Source organism: Podarcis erhardii (genome assembly GCF_964252035.2).
Source record: "Podarcis erhardii genome assembly, chromosome: 6".
Taxonomy (NCBI): domain Eukaryota; kingdom Metazoa; phylum Chordata; class Lepidosauria; order Squamata; family Lacertidae; genus Podarcis; species Podarcis erhardii.
Window position 1 is genome coordinate 41,669,396 of NC_138510.1, and position 21,800 is coordinate 41,691,195.

General features: G+C 43.8%; 1 protein-coding gene across 3 annotated transcripts in view; it reads right to left on the reverse strand.

The window, feature by feature from the left end:
• CDK18 (cyclin dependent kinase 18) overlaps window positions 1-21,800 on the reverse strand; it is an 87,546-nt gene that overhangs the window by 24,616 nt on the left and 41,130 nt on the right. For 2 of the 3 annotated variants that reach the window (XM_081865255.1, XM_081865254.1), the window contains exon 3: window positions 5,792-5,946. In XM_081865255.1, the coding sequence (XP_081721381.1) occupies window positions 5,792-5,915 (124 nt within the window). In that variant the 5' untranslated portion in view covers window positions 5,916-5,946. Of the gene's footprint in view, window positions 1-1,202; window positions 1,520-5,791; window positions 5,947-21,800 lie in introns of those variants that run through there. The other variant, XM_081865257.1, reaches the window with a different exon arrangement.

A 21,800-nucleotide genomic window follows, 5' to 3' on the forward strand; every position in this document is an offset into this window, starting at 1 on the left:
CAAATAGGAGTAAAGGCTTGCAAAACATGAGGTGTGTGTCATGCCAACTTCACACAATATTTTGTAGAAGACTACCCTGTAAAACTACTTCGTTAAAAATATGAGTGCATTACAATACACAGTGGAACAAGATCTGACTCCAGATTGCACAGTAGAGCTTGTACCAAGCTGGGGGTTGGACTGCATGATCTTCAACATCTCTTCCAACTCTATTATTCCAAACTGTAGAGTTGGAAGGTACATGAGGGTCATTTAGTCCAACCCCCTACAATGCAGGAATATTTTGCCCAACATGGGGCTCGAACCCACAACCCTGAGATTAAGAGTCTCATGCTTTGCCAAGCTCCCAATAAGTGTGCGCGTGGAAGATTCACTAGCTAGTATGCTGGCAGCTATTGATCAAAATGGCTAATCCAATTTAAATGATTATTAGGCAGGAGAAAATGTGATGAAAAGAAGAAGCAAGTATAATAACACCACAATAATAAAAAAGCTGTCATACAGCCATGTTTTGAATGCTGTGCAGAATTCAGGTTGTCCCATGGAGTAGGTGGAAAAGAGAAAGGGGCTAGAGTATTTTCCCGATGAAGAAAAGCCAATGATCCCACTCAGTCAGCAGGGAAGTGAAAGACAGTGCCAAGCAGGAAGAGTTCCATAGCAGGAATCCTACTGGGCTGCAGCCCTGTAACTGCCTTGGCCAAGGTATTTACTAGAGATGTAGGCAGACTCTGGGTGAACACTGCAGAGACCTGTTTGATTCTGTTCCACTTTTTTTTTATGAGGATTACAGCAGGATTCGACAGCCAGAGCATAATGAGGGTGCATACAATATCAAAGCAAATTAAAAGAGAAACTGCAGACACTGCCGCTGCCTTTGACAAGTCTCGATCCTTTTATAAATATATTTAAACACTGCCTCTGCCAAAAACAAGCTTTGATCTCCTGGGGAAAGAGGCCAGAATCTCTCTTTGCTCTACTTGAATTGCAAACTTTTAATTACTTTGCTAAGCGTTAACATTTCTGCTCAGTCCTAAGGGCCAATCTCCACAAAAATCTGTTTTATATGGTCTATTCTTTCCATTAATCTTTTATTTCTTACACCCCAATCTGCCACCCGATGAAAAACCAGACATCCCCCTCAATCTGTTTCTGTCTGTAGCATTTGCTAGTCTGTCTGTATGCACAAAATTTATTGCATTTACCTTTACAGCTCTTCTGTGGAGTGGGAGGAAGAGAAAGAGAAAACAATTACGGTACTGTATCCATTGTATAGGCTGAGAGCCTAGATAATCTTCCTGACTTGCTCCACATTCGCTCTGAGATTTTGTAGAGAAGAGGAATAGAATGAACTGTAATCCAGGGCTAGTCCAATTGCAACTCTGCTGTTGTTCTTAGAAGGACCTCAGTGGTCTCCAATAGCTGTAAATCAGAGGTAGGGAAATGACATCCCTCGTTTTTCCAAATGGGACTGGCACAACAGGAGGTCAGTATAGGTGGAGGAGCATAAGGTGCCTCTTGGGCTGCTGGGGACTTTGAAAAATGCCAGCTTTGTACCATCAGACTACGCCAAGCCCAAAGGTGGCACTGCCTGGAACTCCTTGTGCCCAGTTAGGTAATTGTTTGCTTTTCTGATCGTAGACCTAGGTTTTCCTGTGCAAGATTTATTGTTCCCTCTGCCCAGGTGAGGGGTGTGTGTGTGTGTGTGTGTGTGTGTGAAAGAGAGAGGGGGCGGGGGGAGAGGGAGAGGGAGAGAGGGAGACAGAGAGACACAGAGAGAGAGGAGTCAAGGGCCATTGTCCTTGGTCCTTGACAGCAGTGAACTCATATGACGGAAATTATTAGGTTGTTTTATGGATTTCTATGCTGCCCTTCAATAAGTTTCCAAAACAGCTGACAAAGGCTCAGAATTGCAATAAAAGCTTTTAAAAAAAATAAAATAAAAAATAAAAATAAAAGTAACAGAAATATGGTGCTGGTACCTGGAAGTGAAATCATTTGGCACTAAGCTTCTTGCATAGAGTCCAAAGCTACTACTTTGTAATGCTGTATATAGTCCAAGTTTAGCCAAACTCCACTCTTCTCTTGTTGTTTGCAAATACAATAAGCCCGCAACTTAGGCACATTTAACTTGTACACATTCAGCTTTACGTTTGTGGAAAAATATATATGAAAAGGGATAGGATTCTGTGGGAAATGATGTTGGCAATCCCACTTGCCATTGAACCCAGTGGGTTTTGACTATATACAATTTTGGCTTTAGGTGTGATGCCCAGAACACAACATTACAGGCTTACTGTAGACTAAACCATAAACTTGAGCAGGATGTTTTAGCCAGGAAACAGGAGACAATCCATGTTCTTAAATAATGGGCACTGCATTTTAATACAAAATTTTAAAAATCAATATATTAATAGTGCAATCATATCTACTCAAATGTAAGCCCCACTAAGTTAAATGGACTTACTCTCAGGTAACTGTGCATAGATATGCAGCTTAAGAAATCTGTAAAACATGCAAGATTAGCCTCTCAACAGTTAGATTCCACTATAATCAAACAAGAACAATTCAAAAGCATATATTCTATTCACTGAGGAGTGTGATTGGTTTTATAGTATTTAATTGACCAGTTCTGAACAAAGCTAGAGTTTGTCTTCTCTCTATTATGCAAATATAGCTCATAAATTTTGACAATGTCAAAAGTAGCTAATGACACACCAATTTTTAAATTGGAAATTACAGGCTGGTTAGCTTAATGTCTGTTCTGCTTAAATGGGTGGCATCGTTAAAGATCAAATAGCCAAGCATATAGAAGAAGCAGAGCCAGAATGAAGAGTTTGGATTTGATATCCCACTTTATCACTACCCTAAGGAGTCTCAAAGCAGCTAACAATCTCCTTTCCCTTCCTCCCCCACAACAAACACTCTGTGAGGTGAGTGAGGCTGAGAGACTTCAGAGAAGTGTGACTGGCCCAAGGTCACCCAGCAGCTGCATGTGGAGGAGCGGAGACGCGAACCCGGTTCCCCAGATTACGAGTCCACCGCTCTTAACCACTACACCACACTGGCTCTCAATGACTTCTGCAAGGCAAGTCCTGTCTCTTGTATCTGTATGAGTTAAACAGAAGTGGTCTGGTTGCCATAGCATAATTGGACTTTCAAAAAGCTTTCAACTAGGCACCTTACCAAAGACTCTTGAGTAAGCTTAGTAGTCATGGAATAAGAGGAGAGATCCAGACGTGGATCAGGAACTGGAGAAATAGCAGAAAGCAGAGAGTAGGAATAAATGGACAGTTCTCTGATGGAGATAGATAGAAAGTGGAGTCCCTCAAGGGTTGAGACCAGTGCTGAAGTAAGATTCAGTTACCAGTCTAGGGAGATTTTTGGCACAGAATGGGGAATGTACCACCTTGTCCTTTGCCTCAGGCAATAAAATGGATTGGGCCACCTCATGAAGAATAGGATGCTGGACAAAATGGGCCACTGGCTTTATCCAGAAGTCTCTTCTTATGTTCTTGGCTGCTGGTCAGTTTCTGGTCACAATTCAAAGTGCTGGTTATGACTTGTTAGGACACACACAGACCAGGGCAGCTGAAGAACTACTGTTTTCCACATAAGTCCACCCTGGCTTTAGGATATTCTGGGGCCCATCTGAGGCCCATCTGAGGCCCATCTGGAAGGGTTAAGAGAGGTCCTTTTCAGTATCCCCCCGCCGAAATCCCCTACCCAGGAAAGCTGGTCTTGCCCCTTCATTGATTAACCTTCTACTGTCAGGCAAAGACCTTTTTTAAGAGGAGGCTTTTGGCCTATAATATGAGTACTCAGCCTTATGGGGATTTTAACTGGGCATAACCATCTGCCACTCTGTTTTTATTGTACTTGGAATGATTTTATCTGTTTTTTTTTTTTTTTAAAAATACATATTATTTTGTCTTGTATATCTTTCTATCTTTGTAGGGTGCCTTACACACTAATGTGGAAACAAATAAACAAATAAAACAAAACCCAGTCTAATAAATAAACACATCAAGATCCAATCCATAACTGTCTGTAAAGAACTGCTCTGATAACACAACTGAAGATCAAAGTTTTCCATTCCTTTTCCTTTCTTCGCATATTGTGCTATTGTTTCCTTTGGTTTATGTTTCTCATTCTTTCCTATAAACATTGGAGAGAAAGCTCCTGCTATTTCTTTATGTGGTTATCTTCCAGCTGTGTGGGCAGCACTTGAAACAATAAGCTAATCTGAGAATAATAAAACCATATTTACAGAAGAAAACCATATTGAAAATGGCAGATGCAACTGTAGCTATTGTCCTGTTAGGGATTTGACATCAAAACACATTCCTTCTATTTGTACATAGTTCTTCTTTTCTACCATTCAAGTGTGTCTCAAAGTACCTTACTTTGCCTGTTGTTTAAATGATAGGCTAGCCCTGTTTTTACCAGCCTGGTGCCCTCCAGATGTTTTGGACTACAACTCCCATCAGCTCCAACCAGGGCAATGTTGGCTCTCATCAGCTGCAGGCAGCATGGGAGTTGTAGTCCAAGTGATCTGGAGGACACCAGATGTCTCTTCTGCAGATTAATTCCAATTGTTTGCGTTTCACTGTCTTTATTTGTAACTAGCTAATTTTCCATTTTCAGCTACCTCTAGCTCCATTAATTTCACAGACCGCATCAGTTAAGGTCACCACAATGCCATCTATGTATAGACTTAGTTTGTATTCATTGTTTTTCACTTTTATACCCTGAATCATCCGGAGCTCTCTTACTGCTAATGGTTCCAGGCACAAGACAAATAAGAGGGTCTATAAATTGTTGTTTTATTGTACTGTCATTTTGAAAACCCATTTGCATCCAGAGGGAAAAGTCTGGGTCCCTGTTAATGTTATGGGTGAGACAGAGGATCTTCCTCATTACTAATTGCCTTATGAGGAAGTTAGAAAACCCGTGCTTCCTCTCTTAGTAAATGACAGTAAAATCTCTATAATTTACCTGCTAGAAGGTAGAGTAATTTTTTTTTACTCTGGCAGTGGCTTTCCTTCCAGTTGCAAAAATCTGAATAAATTCATGCAAAGCAATGGAATGGAAAACTCACTTCCTCTGCTTGATGGTTCTAAATTATTTTGCCTCTCAACATTCTGTTTTGTACAACTTATGTTTCTAGAAGATGTAAAGGTAAAGGGACCCCAGACCATTAAGTCCAGTCGCGGACGACTCTGGTGTTGCGGCGCTCATCTCGCTTTCCTGGCCGAGGGAGCTGGCGTTTGTCCACAGACAGTTTTTCCAGGTCATGTGGCCAGCATGACTAAGCCGCTTCTGCCGAACCAGAGCAGCGCACAGAAATGCCGTTTACCTTCCTGCCGGAGCGGTACCTATTTATCTACTTGCACTTTTTGATGTGCTTTCAAACTGCTAGGTTGGCAGGAGCAGGGGCCGAGCAACGGGAGCTCACCCCCTCGCAGGGATTCGAACCGCCGACCTTCCGATTGGCAAGCCCTAGGCTCTGCTACCTGTATAGTGGATTAATGCCAATATTATTTTTGTGTGGACAGTGCCATTTTGCCTATATAAGGATCCACACCCACCTCTGTACCTCAGAAACAGAGAGATTTATTTATTTATTCATGTAAACTAAATGAAATGGAACCATAATCACCACCAAGCATGCACTACTTCCAATTTTATGGACACCTATTGTCTCTGGGAACTTCAGCAGCCTGCGATGGGTTTTGGCACCTGCTAGCCATCACCTCCCATTCAGTGCTGCTCACCCCTGTTATTTTTTTACCTTCATTCTTCCTGTTGTTGAGCTGGTTAAACTGCTCGGTGAACTCTGCCAGTGACTCCTCAATCGTTTCTGTCCGGGGAACCGAAAGGGAAAAACGCCGCTTGAAAGTTTTCATCTTGTTCATTGTACCTTCTGTAGCAAGGTGACAACAGGATCTGGATTGGGAAGGAAGGAAAAACAGTCCATTGAGCAACTCAGCCAGATTAGAGAGCAGTGTACCTGGGCACAGCAATCCAAACCAAGAGGAGGAAATCCAAACCCCATTGCAATGACAGATATTTTCAAAAAAATATCCAGTGTTCCATTCAGGAGCAGTTCATCCAACTTTGGGTTAGAGCTTATTTGCCATCTGATGAGATGGATCTATATTTAGCAGGCCTGGAACGGACTTTTAGGGTCCAATGTAACACAACAGCAGCAGTTCCATGTGCTTAAATGCAGAGTTTTGATTATACAGAAAAGTGTATGTGCTTTCAATTTCTGGTATTGGACCCTGGCTGGTAGTGCCAGCTCCAGATTTAGGTGGGCATGGGTGGGGCTTGGGAAATATGCTCTCAGAGCACCCACCTCCACACCACTGCTCATTGACTTTGATTTATGTCTGCTCAAAAGGAGAGGGCAGAGCAAGGATAAACTGTTGAACCTTCTTTTGGTTCTTCCTATGGCTTGCAGGCTGGTAGATGACAGGTAAACAGGGAGCAGCAGCAATAAGGAGGATGAGGAGCATGGCCAGAGTTGGTTAGCAATAGACCTCATGATAAGTAAGGTTTGGGCCTTGGCATGTGCCTGATAATGATAGCCCAATACTGACCCTGCACAGGTCAATTCTGTGTCCAGGGCATCCGTCTACCAGCTCTATCTGATATGCTAGCTAAGACCCTACCTGCCCGCAGACTGTCTCGCCAGAGTGGTGCATGCTCTGGTTATCTCCCGATAGGGATACTGTCATACCTTGGATCCCGAATGCCCTGGAACTTGGACGTTTTGGCTCCTGAACGCCACAAACCCGGAAGCGATTGTTCCGGTTTGCGAACGTTCTTTTGGAACCTGAACCTCCGACGAGGCTTCCACAGATTCTGCTTCCTGCAGTCAATCAGAAGCCGTGTTTTGGTTTTCAAACATTTTGGAAGTCAATCGTACTTTCGGAATGGATTCTGTTTGACCTCCAAGGTACGACTGTACTTCAATGCGTTCTATGTGGGGCTACCTTTGAAGGTGACCCGGAAACTACAACTAATCCAGAATGTGGCAGCTAGACTGGTGACTGGGAGTGGCTGCTGAGACCATATAACACCAGTCCTGAAAGACCTACATTGGCTCCCAGTACGTTTCTGAGCACAATTCAAAGTACTGGTGCTGACCTTCAAAGTCCTAAACAGTTTTGGCCCTGTATATCTGAAGGTGCATCTCCACCCCAATTGTTCAGCCCTGACACTGAGATCCAGCACTGAGGGCCTTCTGGTGGCTCCCACACTGCAACAATTGAAGCTACAGTGAACCAGGCAGATGGCCTTCTCGGTAGTGGCACCCACCCTGTGGAATGCCCTCCCATCAGATGTCAAAGAAATAAACAACTATCTGACTTTTCGAAGACATCTGAAGGCAGCCCAGGGAAGTTTTGAATGTTTGATGTTTCGTTGTATTTTTAATATTCTGTTGGGAGCCGCCCAGAGTGGCTAGGGAAACCCAGCCAGATGGGTGGGATATAAATAATAAATTATTATAATATGATTTTATTATTACTGCTGACTGGAAGAAAAGTATCTGGAGAAAGGAGCTACATTCAGACATTTTGCCCAAGGTTACCTAAATCCCATATGGCAAAGCAAAAACTGAACAATCATAGGTTACTCATCCCCAAAGCTGAGAACAATATTCCCACCTTTTTCCTACGATGGGCCATTGACCCATAGGACAAGTCAATCTGGGCCATAGCCAATGGTGGGCAGAGTCAGCACAGATGGTGGGTGGAGCCACAGTCAAAAGTGGGTGGGGTTTGCAGCATTGCAAGATTGTATAGTTCTCTCCATCCTTCTAATTACCCCATCAGTGTGAGCCAAGGGAAATTGGGTAAAGAGTTGCAGTTTCCCCATCCCAGGGCTAGAGGGTAAATTCTCGAATTCTTTAAAGCCCTAAATGGCTTGGGATCAGGTTACTTAAAAACTAATGTGTCCTACATGTACCCAACCAAACCTTAAGATCATCTTCAGAGGCCTTGCTCCAGGTGGTCCCACTGAATGAGACCAGGGCAGGAGGAGGACCTTTTTGGTTGTGGCACCTCAGTAGTGGTACACCTCTCCAGGGAGGCTTACATGAGACCATCTGTGTGGTCTTCTCATTCACTCAAACAACTTGCAGTCTGGGCCTCTCAGTTCTTAAACCTGAGTTTTAACTTTTTGGGTTGTGGAAACTTTTGTTTTTGTTTTATTTATGCAAGGCTTTGGTTTTATGTCTCATTTTGCATTTAAATGAAAATAAGTCTTGTTTATTGGAAGCTGCCCAGATGGGTAGCATACAAATGCCATGAAAACAACTACTACATAATGATTTAGAATCGCACAAAATGCCACCACACGAAGTGACTGCTTCCTAATCTGAAAGAAGCAATTGCAAATGCAATTTGGATACATCTATGTCCCCAACATCAGCCTCCAAATACACACTTCAAGCACACTGAAGTTGACCACCCATAATGAAACTCAGTTGTCACTTTGCCTCTAGTTTATGGCTGCTTCAGGAAGCCTCAGATTCAAGATCACTTGGGGCCAATTTTGTGGTTTTGTGAAAGCATCCTTGAAAGCTAGAGAGACATTATCTTCAAATTATAAACACAATCTATTAAAAGCAACAATGAGCTCATCACTCAGCTTCCTCTCAGGCTGCCTGCATTCTAGTCAGGCCACCTTTCCTTGGCCTTTACCTGAGAAATGATTCATTCTAAAAACATTAGCAGATGGTTGCTGCCTGCAGCTGCCTCAAACCAGCTTTGCTTTCCCCTTGGGGTTCCCCACCCCCACCCCACAACAAAACTAATAAGCATGATAGATTATCAGCTGTTTGGAGCAGCTAGATGGCAAGACTAGGATTCTTCTCAGAGAATCATCTCAGTTTAAGACTTAGATTTCAATGTAAAATATGTGTCATTGGTTGGGCTGTACATCTGGGGCCCAGGGAATAACAGTGCCTTAGCTGGGGCAGACTCAGGTCTCCTTTATTTCAGCTCACATACAGTTAGGAATTTGCAGCCTCTCAGAGGAGAGAGATTGTCAAAACACAGCAACAGAAATTGTACATCTTGTGCTCCCATTAATTAACTTTGCTTCCACAGGGACATTTCAATTGTTAATTAGCACATATGCACCCAGGGCACGAAGGCCAGTCTGGCTGCAGTTTCTAGCATTGCTGCTCTTCTAGACATGTTCTTGCTTTGCTAACCTGGTGCCCTCCAAATGTTTTGGACTACAGCTCCCATCAGCCCCAGCCAATCTGGCTGATGGGAGATGTAGTTTATTTTCTATGAAAGTGTGGCTTGTAAGTATTTAAATAAATAAATAAATAAATAAAATAAATAAGTGTGTGAGAGAGAAAGTGACCATGGACTTAATGCTGAGCAGTGCCCAGGGCAAGAAATAAGTGTTGGCAAAGCAAGGGCTTTGTGAATACAGGGCTATCAAATAAGGTATACAGTATATGTAAAAGGAAAATTTCCAATTTCCATCCACATGCATTCAATTTCAAATGACGAAACTTCTAAAAAATAAAATATACAAATGAGTTAAAAGGAAAGCCAAGTAGGACAAAGATGGATAAGATGGGGGATATTGGGCTTGCCCGTAGTACATGTGAAAAGGACCTGGGGATCTTAGTAGACCACAAGCTTCACATGAATCAACAGTATGCTGCAGCAGCAAAAAAAAAAAAAAAAGAGAAAAAAAAAAAAAAAGCTAATGCTAGTCTAGGCTGTATCAACAGAAGTCCAGATCAAGGGAAGTAATAGTCCCACTCTATTCTGCTTTCAGACCACACCTGGAATACTGTGTCCAGTTCTGGGAACTACAATTTAAGATGGATATTGACAAGCTGGAACATGTACAGAATAGGGTAACCAAGATGATGGGTCTGGAAACCAAGCCTTATGAGGAACGGTTGAAGAATCTGGGTGTGCTTAGCCTGTAAATGAGGAGACTGAGAGGAGGTATGATAGCTATCTTCAAATATCTCAAGTGCTGTCACATGGAAGATGGAGCAAGCTTGTTTTCTCCTGCTCTGGAACATAGGACCCATACCAATGGCTTCAAGTTAAAAGAAAGGAGATTACGATAACATGGGGAAGAACTTTCTGCCAGTAAGAGTTCCCAGTCCCTTGGAAGGACTCTCCTTCTTTCCTTGGAGGTTTTTAAGCAGAGGTTGGATGGCCATCTGTCATAGGTGCTTTAGTTAGGAATCCTCAATTACAGGGTGTTGGACTAGATGACCCTCGAAATCCCTTCCAACTCCACGATTCTATGTCTCTAAATGTCTTCAGGGTATCTGGAGGTTATTTAAAGCTGTAGCAGTAGAAGCTGAGCTAGAATGCACACCATACTTTAGAAAAGATAGCTGAGCAGCTTGCCAGCAAGAGCAGAACCAAGGAAGCTATAAAAAACAAGAAGGCTTCCTTAAAGATGTGGAAGTGTCACTCAAATAAGAACAAATCCTGGCAAAACAAATGCAATTTAACAATAGAGCAAGAAAATAACAAGAAGAACAATACGTGAGGAACCCATCGTTAAGATTACAGGGGCAAAACAGCAGACATTTCTATAAATACATCCAAAGCAGGAAGCCAGCCATGGATTTACCCAATGAAGCCGGTTGGCAGTACATTCAGGACATGCAAAAGGAAGCACTTCTTCACACAGATCATAACAGATTTATGGAATTTGCTGCTGTGAAATGTGGCAAAGTCACTAGCTTAGCTAGCTTTGGAAAGAATTCAAACAAATTCATGGAGAATGTCTATTCGGATATACTAGATACTAAGGTTTCGCAGCAACAGGCTACAGTTCAATGTCAGTTGCTGAAGGGGGAATTTATTTACCATATTTCTAACCAGCTTTTCGCTGCAATGTCCCAGGAAAACAGTGTATACAATTATAAACACTATGGTTCAAGAGAGCTATTGTCTCTCCACCCTACTTAAAGGCTTTCTAGCCACTTTGGGAAACGGAATCCTGGACTTTGGGCATAATGTGTGAAACTTGCATAAGATTACTCTGATAGGCTTTCCAAGCAAAATAAAGAAATAGAACACTGTGGTGTGCTAAGGATCAGCCCTCCTTGGGTGAAGCAATAACTGATCTTCTTTCCTTCTTTAGCATTTATTAGAGGCTCCTTCTACTTTTGCTTCATACTGCATTGTTAGATTTTAAATTTCAAAGTGCCTGCACAGATTTGGAGCATGTGGTTCATTAACAGTTCCCGCTTGTTTCCAAGACAGTATTAATGCTAAAACCATTTTAGCCCCAAGGGCTAGCCCTATCAATCCAACTGCTAAAACACACACACCTGTGGTATGCATGCAACGCTGTTTATTTCCAATGTGATTACCTTCCCTCACTTTGCTGGTTCTTGCAGCTGCTCAGCACTGTAGATGCAACTAGACAGAACCTACCCTTAGGGAGCTGTTGACAGAACTGTATGAAGATTCACTTCATTTGGCTTTTTCTTAAAAGTACATTTCACTTGTTTCCTTCTCTGTCTCCTGGATAAATTAGATCCAATTTTATTCCTGCGGTGATCTCTTTGCTTCAGTTTCATCCTTATACTGCCGCCATTTCCAGTTTAATTATTCTTTAATACTCCCTTCTTGCAACCTGTGATGGAAATGGTTCTGTCATAGCCCTTGCAGCATGTGAAAACAACATTTTTTAAAAAAACACCAATAACAATAATACTAGAATAAAGAACTACACCTAGACTAAAACATAAAAGTTGAGAATAGACATAATCCAGGACCCAGGACCAGTGCTGCTTACATGCTTGAGGGGAGGTTTGGGGGTGGAGGAAGAAACATGACTCGAGTCCTTTAGGCTGGGGAGATGAGCGTGAAAGTGTGTGGGCAATGGGTGCTCATATGCTGCAAGACCAAGTTCAGGGTTTTTGTACTGACATGCAAAGTCCATAGCAACTTGGGTCTAGGACACCTAAGGGACTATCAGATTCCTTACATCCCTGCCTGAACCCTGAGGTTTGTTGGGGAATCACTGTTCGTGGTCCTCCATGGCTTGGACATAGGGTTCATATCTTCCAGCAGCCATGTGCTCAGTACCGTGGGCCCAATTCTGTCAAACTCGCTCCACAGCTGAAACCAATAAAGTCTATCTTCATTGCATCTTTTAAACCTTACTTTATAGTGCACCGAGACCATTGTGTTACACGGTATATAAATTGTTGTTGTAAAGAAAATAAATAATAAAGGAAAGAGAAGAAGCCAGAGGGTTTCTGGGGCCCCCAAGGTCCTGCACAGCCCTCCTTCCCATTGGAAATGGTACTCCCGCTTTCACCCTCTGAACGTGTGGGTGGGCTGGATCATCACAGACTGGGTGTGTCAATGGTAGCCAGTGGAAGGCCCCAGAACAGGACATTCCAGAGACAGGGTGAGGATGAGCCAGAGCCATTGGATCCCAAGCCAGTTTCACTGCTCTCATATTATGGTGTGGACCAATCCCTGTAGCAGCTCTAGGCTGGCACAGAGATCTTACTGCCCCCTGCCACATTCAGGTCCTCTCTGTGAATGGGGCCCCACCTCTCTGTAAAGTCATTGCTGTTGGGAAGAGGAGGTTTGGACTGCAGCCTAAACTAGCAGAAAAATCAATGCTCTACAGTGGCAGATTTAGCAAATAGCTAGCTAGCTAAACATGCACATATGTTGAGGCATAGCAGTCAGGCAGATCGGAGCTGGCCCTTCAGTTCTTGTCCTAAGGCTATTTGAAGGACTCTCCCAATGCCAGCCACGTGCCACTATCAACATCCCAGTCCTAGAATAGCCCAGCCAATTCCCAAATCCATTTTCAATCATAATCCACAAGCCCTTTGCTACCTTTAGTCTTTGCTTTGATATCTAGCATGTCCTTCTGCCATACATATGATTTACTACCCTCTCTGCTGTTCTCTGCCTTTCTCCCAAGGTAAACTTGCACACAGTTCAGTAAATCCTCAGCAGTTTTTGCACTGAGCTAAAGTCCGCACAGCACTTTCCCAGGCTATGCAGATGTGCACACATGCACACAAAACATGGCTCCTTCAACCCCAGCTTACCACTTTTATTTTTCTTATTTCAATATCTTCCTTCCTCATATCATGCATATTCAATTCAGTCATTCTACCTTGCAATTTTGCCTTGTAACTCACCAGCCTTTGCAGTCTTAAGCAACCATGTAGATCCAAAAAAGCCTTGCTAGCCGCTGTGTGGTTTATGGAAGCACTGGGAGGAGTTTGTGGTGGGAAAATACCATTTCCAATCCATAAATGCTTTTATTCTAATGACTTGACAGCCCTCTGATGAACCTGAACAGCCTGTCTCTGAGCTGCAGTGGAGGCTGAGCCCTGTACCAAACACACTTTCCCTCTGCCAACTAGGACAACAGAGTTAATATAGCAGGCACTGTTTAAAAGAGGTTGAAACAAAACCTTGCAAAAGATGGGGGGAAATGCATTTACGGATGACTCCTCATCAGTGGACAGTTGCTTTCCTCAGTCTTAACGTGCACACAGACAACAGATTCCCATTAAACACAGAACTTTCTTCCAAAGACTATTCCCATCCTGCAAGACAGGATGAGCTTTGAAATACTAGCCAGAACTTCCAGTGAACCAAGCAGAGAGGACAGTTCTTATTACTCAAGTATGCTGTGCAAGGCAGAACTAAGGACTGGGCCAAGGTGCAATTTGTTCCCTGGCCAGTCCCACGATGGGATACATGCACAAATGATGATGGCATTCCAGTCTGATGTGGTCAAATGCAGTATCCAAAGCTAATACATTGCCTCACCATGGCAAGAGAACACATGGGTTTATATACATGTATCCCAAAAGCTTAAAAGATTATCTATCAATGACACAAACATACAGCCTAATTTACTGATGTTCTGGGGACATTACATGGCCAGCCCTTTACTTGCTGTGCCCTGAGTTCAGAACATTTGCTTTGGGCTTCACAGTTTACACTGTGCAACCCTTGCTCAGTCAGGATGAGACCAGAGTGGGACAGTTGCCTTTGCTGCGCCTGTGAATGTGAGTGCCATGTCCAAGGGGCAAGTTTAGGATCAGATATTAGGGTTGCTTAGCAAATACTTTTTTCCTCTCCCCTTCACCTGCCTCTGTCAAGACAATCATGTCACAAAATGAGGGTAAGGTGAGGAGGAACAGAAGATTTGAAGGAAGGATATAACAGAAAACACAATGGCACTTCAAAAACGTGATATCTATACTGTGCTATTACTTTTTAGCACACCTCCATCTCCACACATGGGCAAATTATTAGAAGGGAATGACAAAGGTCCTAGTAATTCAAGCTGCTAAATTATAGAACTGGGAACTAAGAGGCTGCTTGGAAAATTACGTTCTAAAATGTATCATTCTTGTAGCTGCTGATTGGAGAAAGCATCCCTCACATACCAGCAAGGAAGCAGAATGAAAGGAAATGGTTCTTTTGCAATCTGAATGGAGCATCACAAATAGCATCAAGCCACTGTGGCAACCAGTTGCTGGCTTGCTTACGTAGTTAGAAATTGTATGCATATAATGCACATGGAGGACCAAAATGAGCTTCTTGGCACCACTGCTATCATGGATGCTATTAAGTGAAATCAAATTTCTACTTGTTTTTTTTTATGGTGTTCTTGTTAAGCCATCTGAAATGTAATGAATAGTGCTAGCTTTTAACAATCCCAGGTTTAAATAAATGTAAACTGTGTTAAAGGTGGAAGAGATTTTCCTCTTTGGTTTCTTTTAAAGCCAGAAGCCCAGGATCAGCTCCTACAATGCACACACCCCTAAACTCACAAAGGAAATTTTGCCTTTCACAACTACTAACAGGCAACAGGCAACAGGTCCTTTCTTCAAGCAATTGATGCCTCATTGCCAGTTAAACTACTTATTATGCAACTTTAACAGAATAAAGCACTTTTTCATACAACTGCCACAAGGTGAAATGGTTACTAATCCAGATGGCTTAAAAAATGGGTTGGACAAATTCATGGAGCAAAGGTCATTCAATTGCTATTAGCTGCATAGCTAAATGGAATCTCTCGTTTCAGAGGCATCTGAAACAGGCTGTGTACACACCTCTGTTAACTCTGCATCCAGTGTGCTCCCACTGCTGAACTGGAAAGTTTCGTGCACATGAAGCTAGCCAAAATCCATATCTAACCTGTCATTTATTAGAAAATGCAGAGTTTGAGCAGGGCTGGCCCAACACATTTTGGCACCTGAGGTGAACCACAAAATGGCACCTCATCCCACCAGGGAAGAATGGGTAAGCAAACAAGGGGAGAAAAAAAGATCTACATTGGAAACAAGGGTGGGAGGAGACAAGCAGAACCTGCTGTTTGCCTAGAGGCCACTCTTAGAGAAGGCATAGCGGGGGCTGCTGAGAAGGTGGCAGATCTGGTCTCCAAGGAGAGTGCTGCAACCATTGCTGCCACCACAGCAACAGCGGGTGATGCATTCCTTGTAGGCCAGATCTGCTGCCCCTGTGAATCGTGCCACCTTACCTTGCCTGATGGATGGGCCGGTCCTGGTTTTGATGCATTCCCACCCACCATTCCCCGTCCAACAGCTTTAATCCAAATTGAGAAAAAGAATGACCTAGTTTAGTTTTAAGCTGGTAATATATATGCAGCCTCAGATGGTGGGGGTGGGGCATGCATAAGTCAAGCAACATGGAAGGGTATTGCCTTCATGCCTTGGCTGTGGGCTTCCCAAAGGCATCTGGTTACTATGAGCATGCTCTTATGTTTTGCATGAATCCTGAATACCAAACTGGGCTCCTCCTGAGGCATTAATTTGCAAACTGGTCTGCAAACTTGATTGCTTTCATTGTGAAGTAGGATTATTGTTCATATTTCACAAATAACGGGCTGAAGCTGTCTATGATAGGAATGGAATTTTAACTATTAATACTGAACCACACCAGTTTCTTCCTGTTCAGTCTTACAATACCCAGGCTCATCAATTTTTTTAGAGGCAGAAATTTAATCCTGTATTCATCTGGTCCTGAAATGTCAATATCCCCAATCAGTATCAGCCTCAACAATCTCACACACAGCTCTGCTTGCTTTGCAGGCAACACCTGCACCTCAGCACTCCTCAACACACAGGCACCTAACATTTCAGCACGGCATTATGTGTCAAGTGCCAAGGTTGGATGTGAACACACAGTAGGATAACTCTATTATTATGCATAACAACATGTTTAGAAAGATGATGCTCTAGCATTAGCAAACACCCACAATTACCTTGCTTTAAATGCTAATGAATGACGGTAGACTGACAAGAGGCTTGGCAAGCAGGCTTTTCTCTGTGCATCAAGAAGGAAACACAGCTGTACCAAATTCCTCAGCATTACCCTAACAGACAGTGTGAAATTCACCCTGCAAAAGCTGCCCTGAGGTGATTTCCACCCCACCCAGCCTGTCCCCAGGCCTCCTCCCTGAGCACATGACTGACAAATTAAGGAGGGCAGATCCTTTACTCTGGCCCTGGGGCTTAGTGTGTGTGTTTCCCACAGGATTTGAGTTATTTTCTCTTTTTCCCCCTACACAGAGGCAGGACCTTGCTCCACACTAGTTCTGCTTCATTGCCCATCATTACCCATTCCACCACCCGACTCAGCCAGTGGGAGACTGGAGCTCAGCCAAGTTAGCACTCAGGTCAAGTTCTGCACGGCTGTGCAGAGCACAAAGTTGTTTGATCTAGCACAGGCAGCAAGCTCAAGCTGACACGCATGGAAGGAATGCCTCTCAGAAGCCATGACATATGAATTAGCGTCACACAGCCAGCCAGTAAAAATAATATAGTCCTTCACCTGGCAAGTGACCCTGCAAACGAGGGCATGCGGTCACTGCAAAAGCAAGATGGTTCAAGGAGTATCACAAAAGTCCACAACTACCAAAATATGTAGTTCAAAGCCAGTTCACAGAACCAAAAGTTGCCATCCCAACTAAAAGTTTAGTTGCTTTTGGTCAATATTTATTACGCATGTAAACAATTCAGATTATGGCTCAACCCAGAACAACATTCAGAACAATGCACAAGGTGGTGAAATCTACACAGTGACTACCATTTATGCACTGACATGTCTGCGCCAAATGCCGAGAACCAGCATCAGAGTACTTGGACTGGGACCTGGGGGACCAAAGTCTAGACTCCCCATCTCAGCCACAAAGCTCACCAGGTGCCTTGGGACAGTCACTCTCTCCCAGCCTACCCTACCTCACAGGGTTACAAGAGGCAGAGGTGCCAGCTTGAGAGGGCAATTGTGGGGGGCAACATCAGGAGGAGTTGAGGGTGGAGATGAACTCAGCAGCAGCAGCAGCAGCAGCAGCGCAGCTTCAATGGCCAGCAGCTCCTTCTGCTGCTGATGCTACCGCCACCGCCACCAGCAAGGGTCTGCTTTTACCCTCCTTCCCCTACATGGCAGCAGAAGGAGAAGCCTGCCACTGAAGCCATGCTGTGCTCAGCTCTGTGCTTAGCTCTGCACTTGGCCTCCTCTACCCACTGATTTCTTTGGACATTGGGGTCTGCCCCCCCAAATACTGGGGGTGCTTGAAAGGGCTTGGTCCCCAGGAGTCAGTGTCCCTGCTGTGAGGATGAAATGGGGAGAACCATGCACCACCTTGAGCTCCTTGGAGGGACAATGGGACAGGAACAGAATAAACAAACAAACAGATGACTTCCTGATTTACCATTAGGTAAAGGTAAAGGTAAGGTAAAGGTAAAGGGATTTATCTACTTGCACTCTGATGTTCTTTTGAACTGCTAGGTTGGCAGGAGCAGGGACCGCTCGGGAGCTCACCCTGTTGCGGGGATTCGAACCGCCAACCTTCTGATCAGCAATCCCGAGGCTCTGTGGTTTAGACCACAGCGCCACCTGCGACTTACCATTACAGTACAGCAATTCCACCACTGGTACTAGTAGGCCACTGCAATCCTCGGAATGACCTGCACTTTGGGGTTTTGCCAACTCAGCTTCTCATCTGAGTCCATACCCAGAGGCTTATTATTTATTACATATATACCTCACTTTCCTTCCATGGAAGGAAGGGTTCCCCAGCGCCTTCCCATTCAGGCACTGTCCAGTCCTGCTGCATCATGTGTCTTGAAACCATTCAAGGAATGATTCTAGGAGAAGGGCCACAGCATGCAGTTCCCTGGCATCTCTGCATGGGACTAGGAAACCCTGTCCCAGACCCTAGAGAGCCCCTGCCACTCAGAATAGATAATGCTGAGCTTCGTGGACCTGTGGTCCGTCTCAGTGGAAGGCGGGTTCTTACGTCCCTGTGACTGGTATGGCAAGTGGAGGGGGGAAACAAGGAGTGATAAGGGGTGGAGCCACGACCGGTCAAGTAGTGGTGAAGGTGCAATGAAAGACAAGGGAAGTTCAGAGAAGATTCATTTAGATTTGCATGCTTGGCATTTTGAGTCTCACACTGGCAGCTTAGCAGACACAGCGTGACAGCAATTGTGATTTCCACACCTCTACATGCTATATATTTTATCCTATGTCGTCTCTCAGTAGAGAAAAGGTTGTATTGTATTGCATTGCATTCCTCATGCACAATTTTGACCATTTCACGTAAAGCTAAAGGCTCTTGGCAGGAATCAGCATCAATATATGTAGCATTTGGGGAATTATGTTTTAGATCTAGGCAGATACACAGCATATTATGGCTACAACAGAAAGGTCTGTCCTCAGGCATTCATAACAATTACCTACCTGTTCATAATGGGCTCCTGCAATCCGGGCAGACAAAAGTCTGCCTAGATTGCATAGACTTCAGAATGGTTTGGACCAGGGCTTTTTTTCAGCCGGAAATCACCAGAACTCAGTTCTGGCACCTCTCAGGTAGGTGCCACTGCCATTATAAGAGAACAAGAGAGGCGTTTGTGGTGAGTTCCGGCACATCTTTTCCTAGAAAAATAGCACTGGCTTGGACCAGCATCTCTACAAAATAGTCACTTTGGAAACTTCCAAATCAGAGTTTATTATGCAGTCAGTCCGGCTCATGCATGGAAGGTTTTTGCAGTGTCCACATGATGTCATCTTCAAAATGCAAGTCCATGCTTTTTTTTTTTTTTTTACAAATTTAATCTGGATTTCCCCTTAACCACAGAAAGCTCAGCAAGAAAAAATAACCTATAAATAAAAATCCATCTGTAGTTACTACAGGTGTCGAAGCTTGTCAGTGGTTTTTTTTTTGGACACATGTGGTTTTGTGTCATTGGGTGGCCTCTAATGCTACACTCACCTGAGCACACCTCAGTCATTTTGTTTGTGATGAGACTGGCTACTTCCACTAACTGCTAGATACTGAATGCACATTCAGTTTCAACATGGTGAGGAAGAGCTGTTCTCTCAAGCTCTCAACAGAGATTACCTTATGAACTGCACTTCATAAATCTGGCTTTAAGTATAAGTGTGTATGTGTGTGTGTGTGTGTGTGTGAGAGAGAGAGAGAGAGAGAGAGAGAGACACTGTGTGTGTTATTACAAAGGTCTTGCATAACCTCTTTCTCACTCTTGTGCAAGCCTTAGTCAGGTAAATGTCACTCTAGTTGTGCAACACCTCAGCATTAAAAATTAAAAGCAACACAACTGGAAATTTACATTGCCCACCCCCTAAAAGCGCAAGCCTCCATCTTGCATTGTGAAATATGATAACTAAAGCTGACAACTTTAGTTTGCTCTGGCACACTTCCTGGGATTTTTTTTTAAGTTGTGCACATACAGGTAAAGAAAAACCTCTGCCAAGAACAAAAGAAGGGAGTAGAGGGTGGAGGAGAAGTGACTACAGGGAGTGACAAACTCGCACAAAACACCTCTGGACACACCATTACTGGTGCGGATGGCAAGCAGCACAATAGCAATGGACAGCCATGACTGAAAAAGTGGGAATGTGCAGAAGCCAACATGCCAGTAATGCACATAGGAAAACTGGAGCTGAATGACTCCTACCCAAAGCACTCTTTGTTTCAGCTGCAATGTAAACACCTGCAGAAGGGCTGTGTCTGAGCTGCTTTTCTTGAAACATTTTGCTTCCATACATAGTTTAGAGCACTTTCCAGTCTAAATCTTGCAACACTTCTTAAAACTAGTATACTTTGTTGTTGTTTAGTCGTTTAGTCGTGTCCGACTCTTCATGACCCCATGGACCAGACCACGCCAGGCACTTCTGTCTTCCACTGCCTCCCGCAGTTTGGTCAGACTCATGTTTGTAGCTTCGAAGACACTATCCAACCATCTTGTCCTCTGTCGTCCCCTTCTCCTTGTGCCCTCCATCTTTCCCAACATCAGGGTCTTTTCCAGGGAGTCTTCTCTTCTCATGAGGTGGCCAAAGTAATGGAGCCTCAGCTTCAGGATCTGTCCTTCCAGTGAGCACTCAGGGCTGATTTCCTTCAGAATGGATAGGTTTGATCTTCTTGCAGTCCATGGGACTCTCAAGAGTCTCCTCCAGCACCATAATTCAAAGCATCAATTCTTCGGCAATCAGCCTTCTTTATGGTCCAGCTCTCACTTCCATACATCACTACTGGGAAAACCATAGCTTTAACTATATGGATCTTTGTCGGCAAGATGATGTCTCTGCTTTTTAAGATGCTGTCTAGGTTTGTCATTGCTTTTCTCCCAAGAAGCAGGCATCTTTTAATTTCGTGACTGCTGCCACCATCTGCAGTGAAAAAAACTAGTATACTATGGTCCCCCACATGCTACTGAACAACTCTCAGCATCTGTATTCCATAGCCTTAGCTAGCAGAGTCAATCAGGATTTGGACTCCAACAACATCTGGAGGTCACCAGGTTCCTCACTCCTATTGCTTACCATACATTGTTACTGATATGCTGCTACAGTGCACACTTCATGGTAAAGTGGAGTTAAGTGATTAAAACAAGCTTTGACTAAAAAACAAGACCCTTTGCTCTGCCTCTTTGTGCCCACAGGTACTAGGGATCAATGGTTTCTAACAAAGGTAGCACAGAAATTGCAGACTGTGAAAGATTTCTTTTCATATGTCTTGTTTGTTACGTACTACAAAATATAACTCTGCTCAAAGAGGAAGTGAGGTGGGGGTATAAATAGTTGCTGAGAAATCACAGGATATTGTTAGGTGCTGTTGCTGTGTGCATGGCTATTCCGCATTCATTATCTTTATGACTCCCTGAACTCAAGAACTTGAGCTGCTTCTCTTAACTAGACAGGGACATTTCTGCCACTTTCAGGGGGAACTCCAATTAAAGTGTCCACAGGTTGAGATGGATGGGGCTGTTGCTGCTCATTTGCTTCCTGCAAGAACAAGTGTTCACCCTGTTTCAGTCTGTTCTTCTAACCAATAGTTGTAATAAATCAGAAAGCCTTCCAACTTTTTGCTAGGGGTGCTGCCTGGTTGCTAAAAAGCCTGCCCAACATTTGTCAGGGTCAGGTTTCACCTCACATACTTGACCCAAAGGATTTGTCTGCTTCAGGTCTTTCAGCTACAAGACGCTCAAGCTCACAGAGCTTGTACCTGTGGTTCAGCAAAAGTTCTCCATCAGCTGGAATTCCAAAGAGGCTTGAGTTGACACGCCCTCTTCAATTTGCTACCTTATACACAAGGGGCATTTCCCTGATATGGGGTGTTGGCTACATATAGAGATGAATTTACCACTTTCTGTTGTTCAGCACCATTAAAAAAAAACCCAGAATGAAGACAGGAACCATTGCCCTCAGTCTGATTTGGTGTCATGGCGATGCCTCATCATAGCTGGTGAG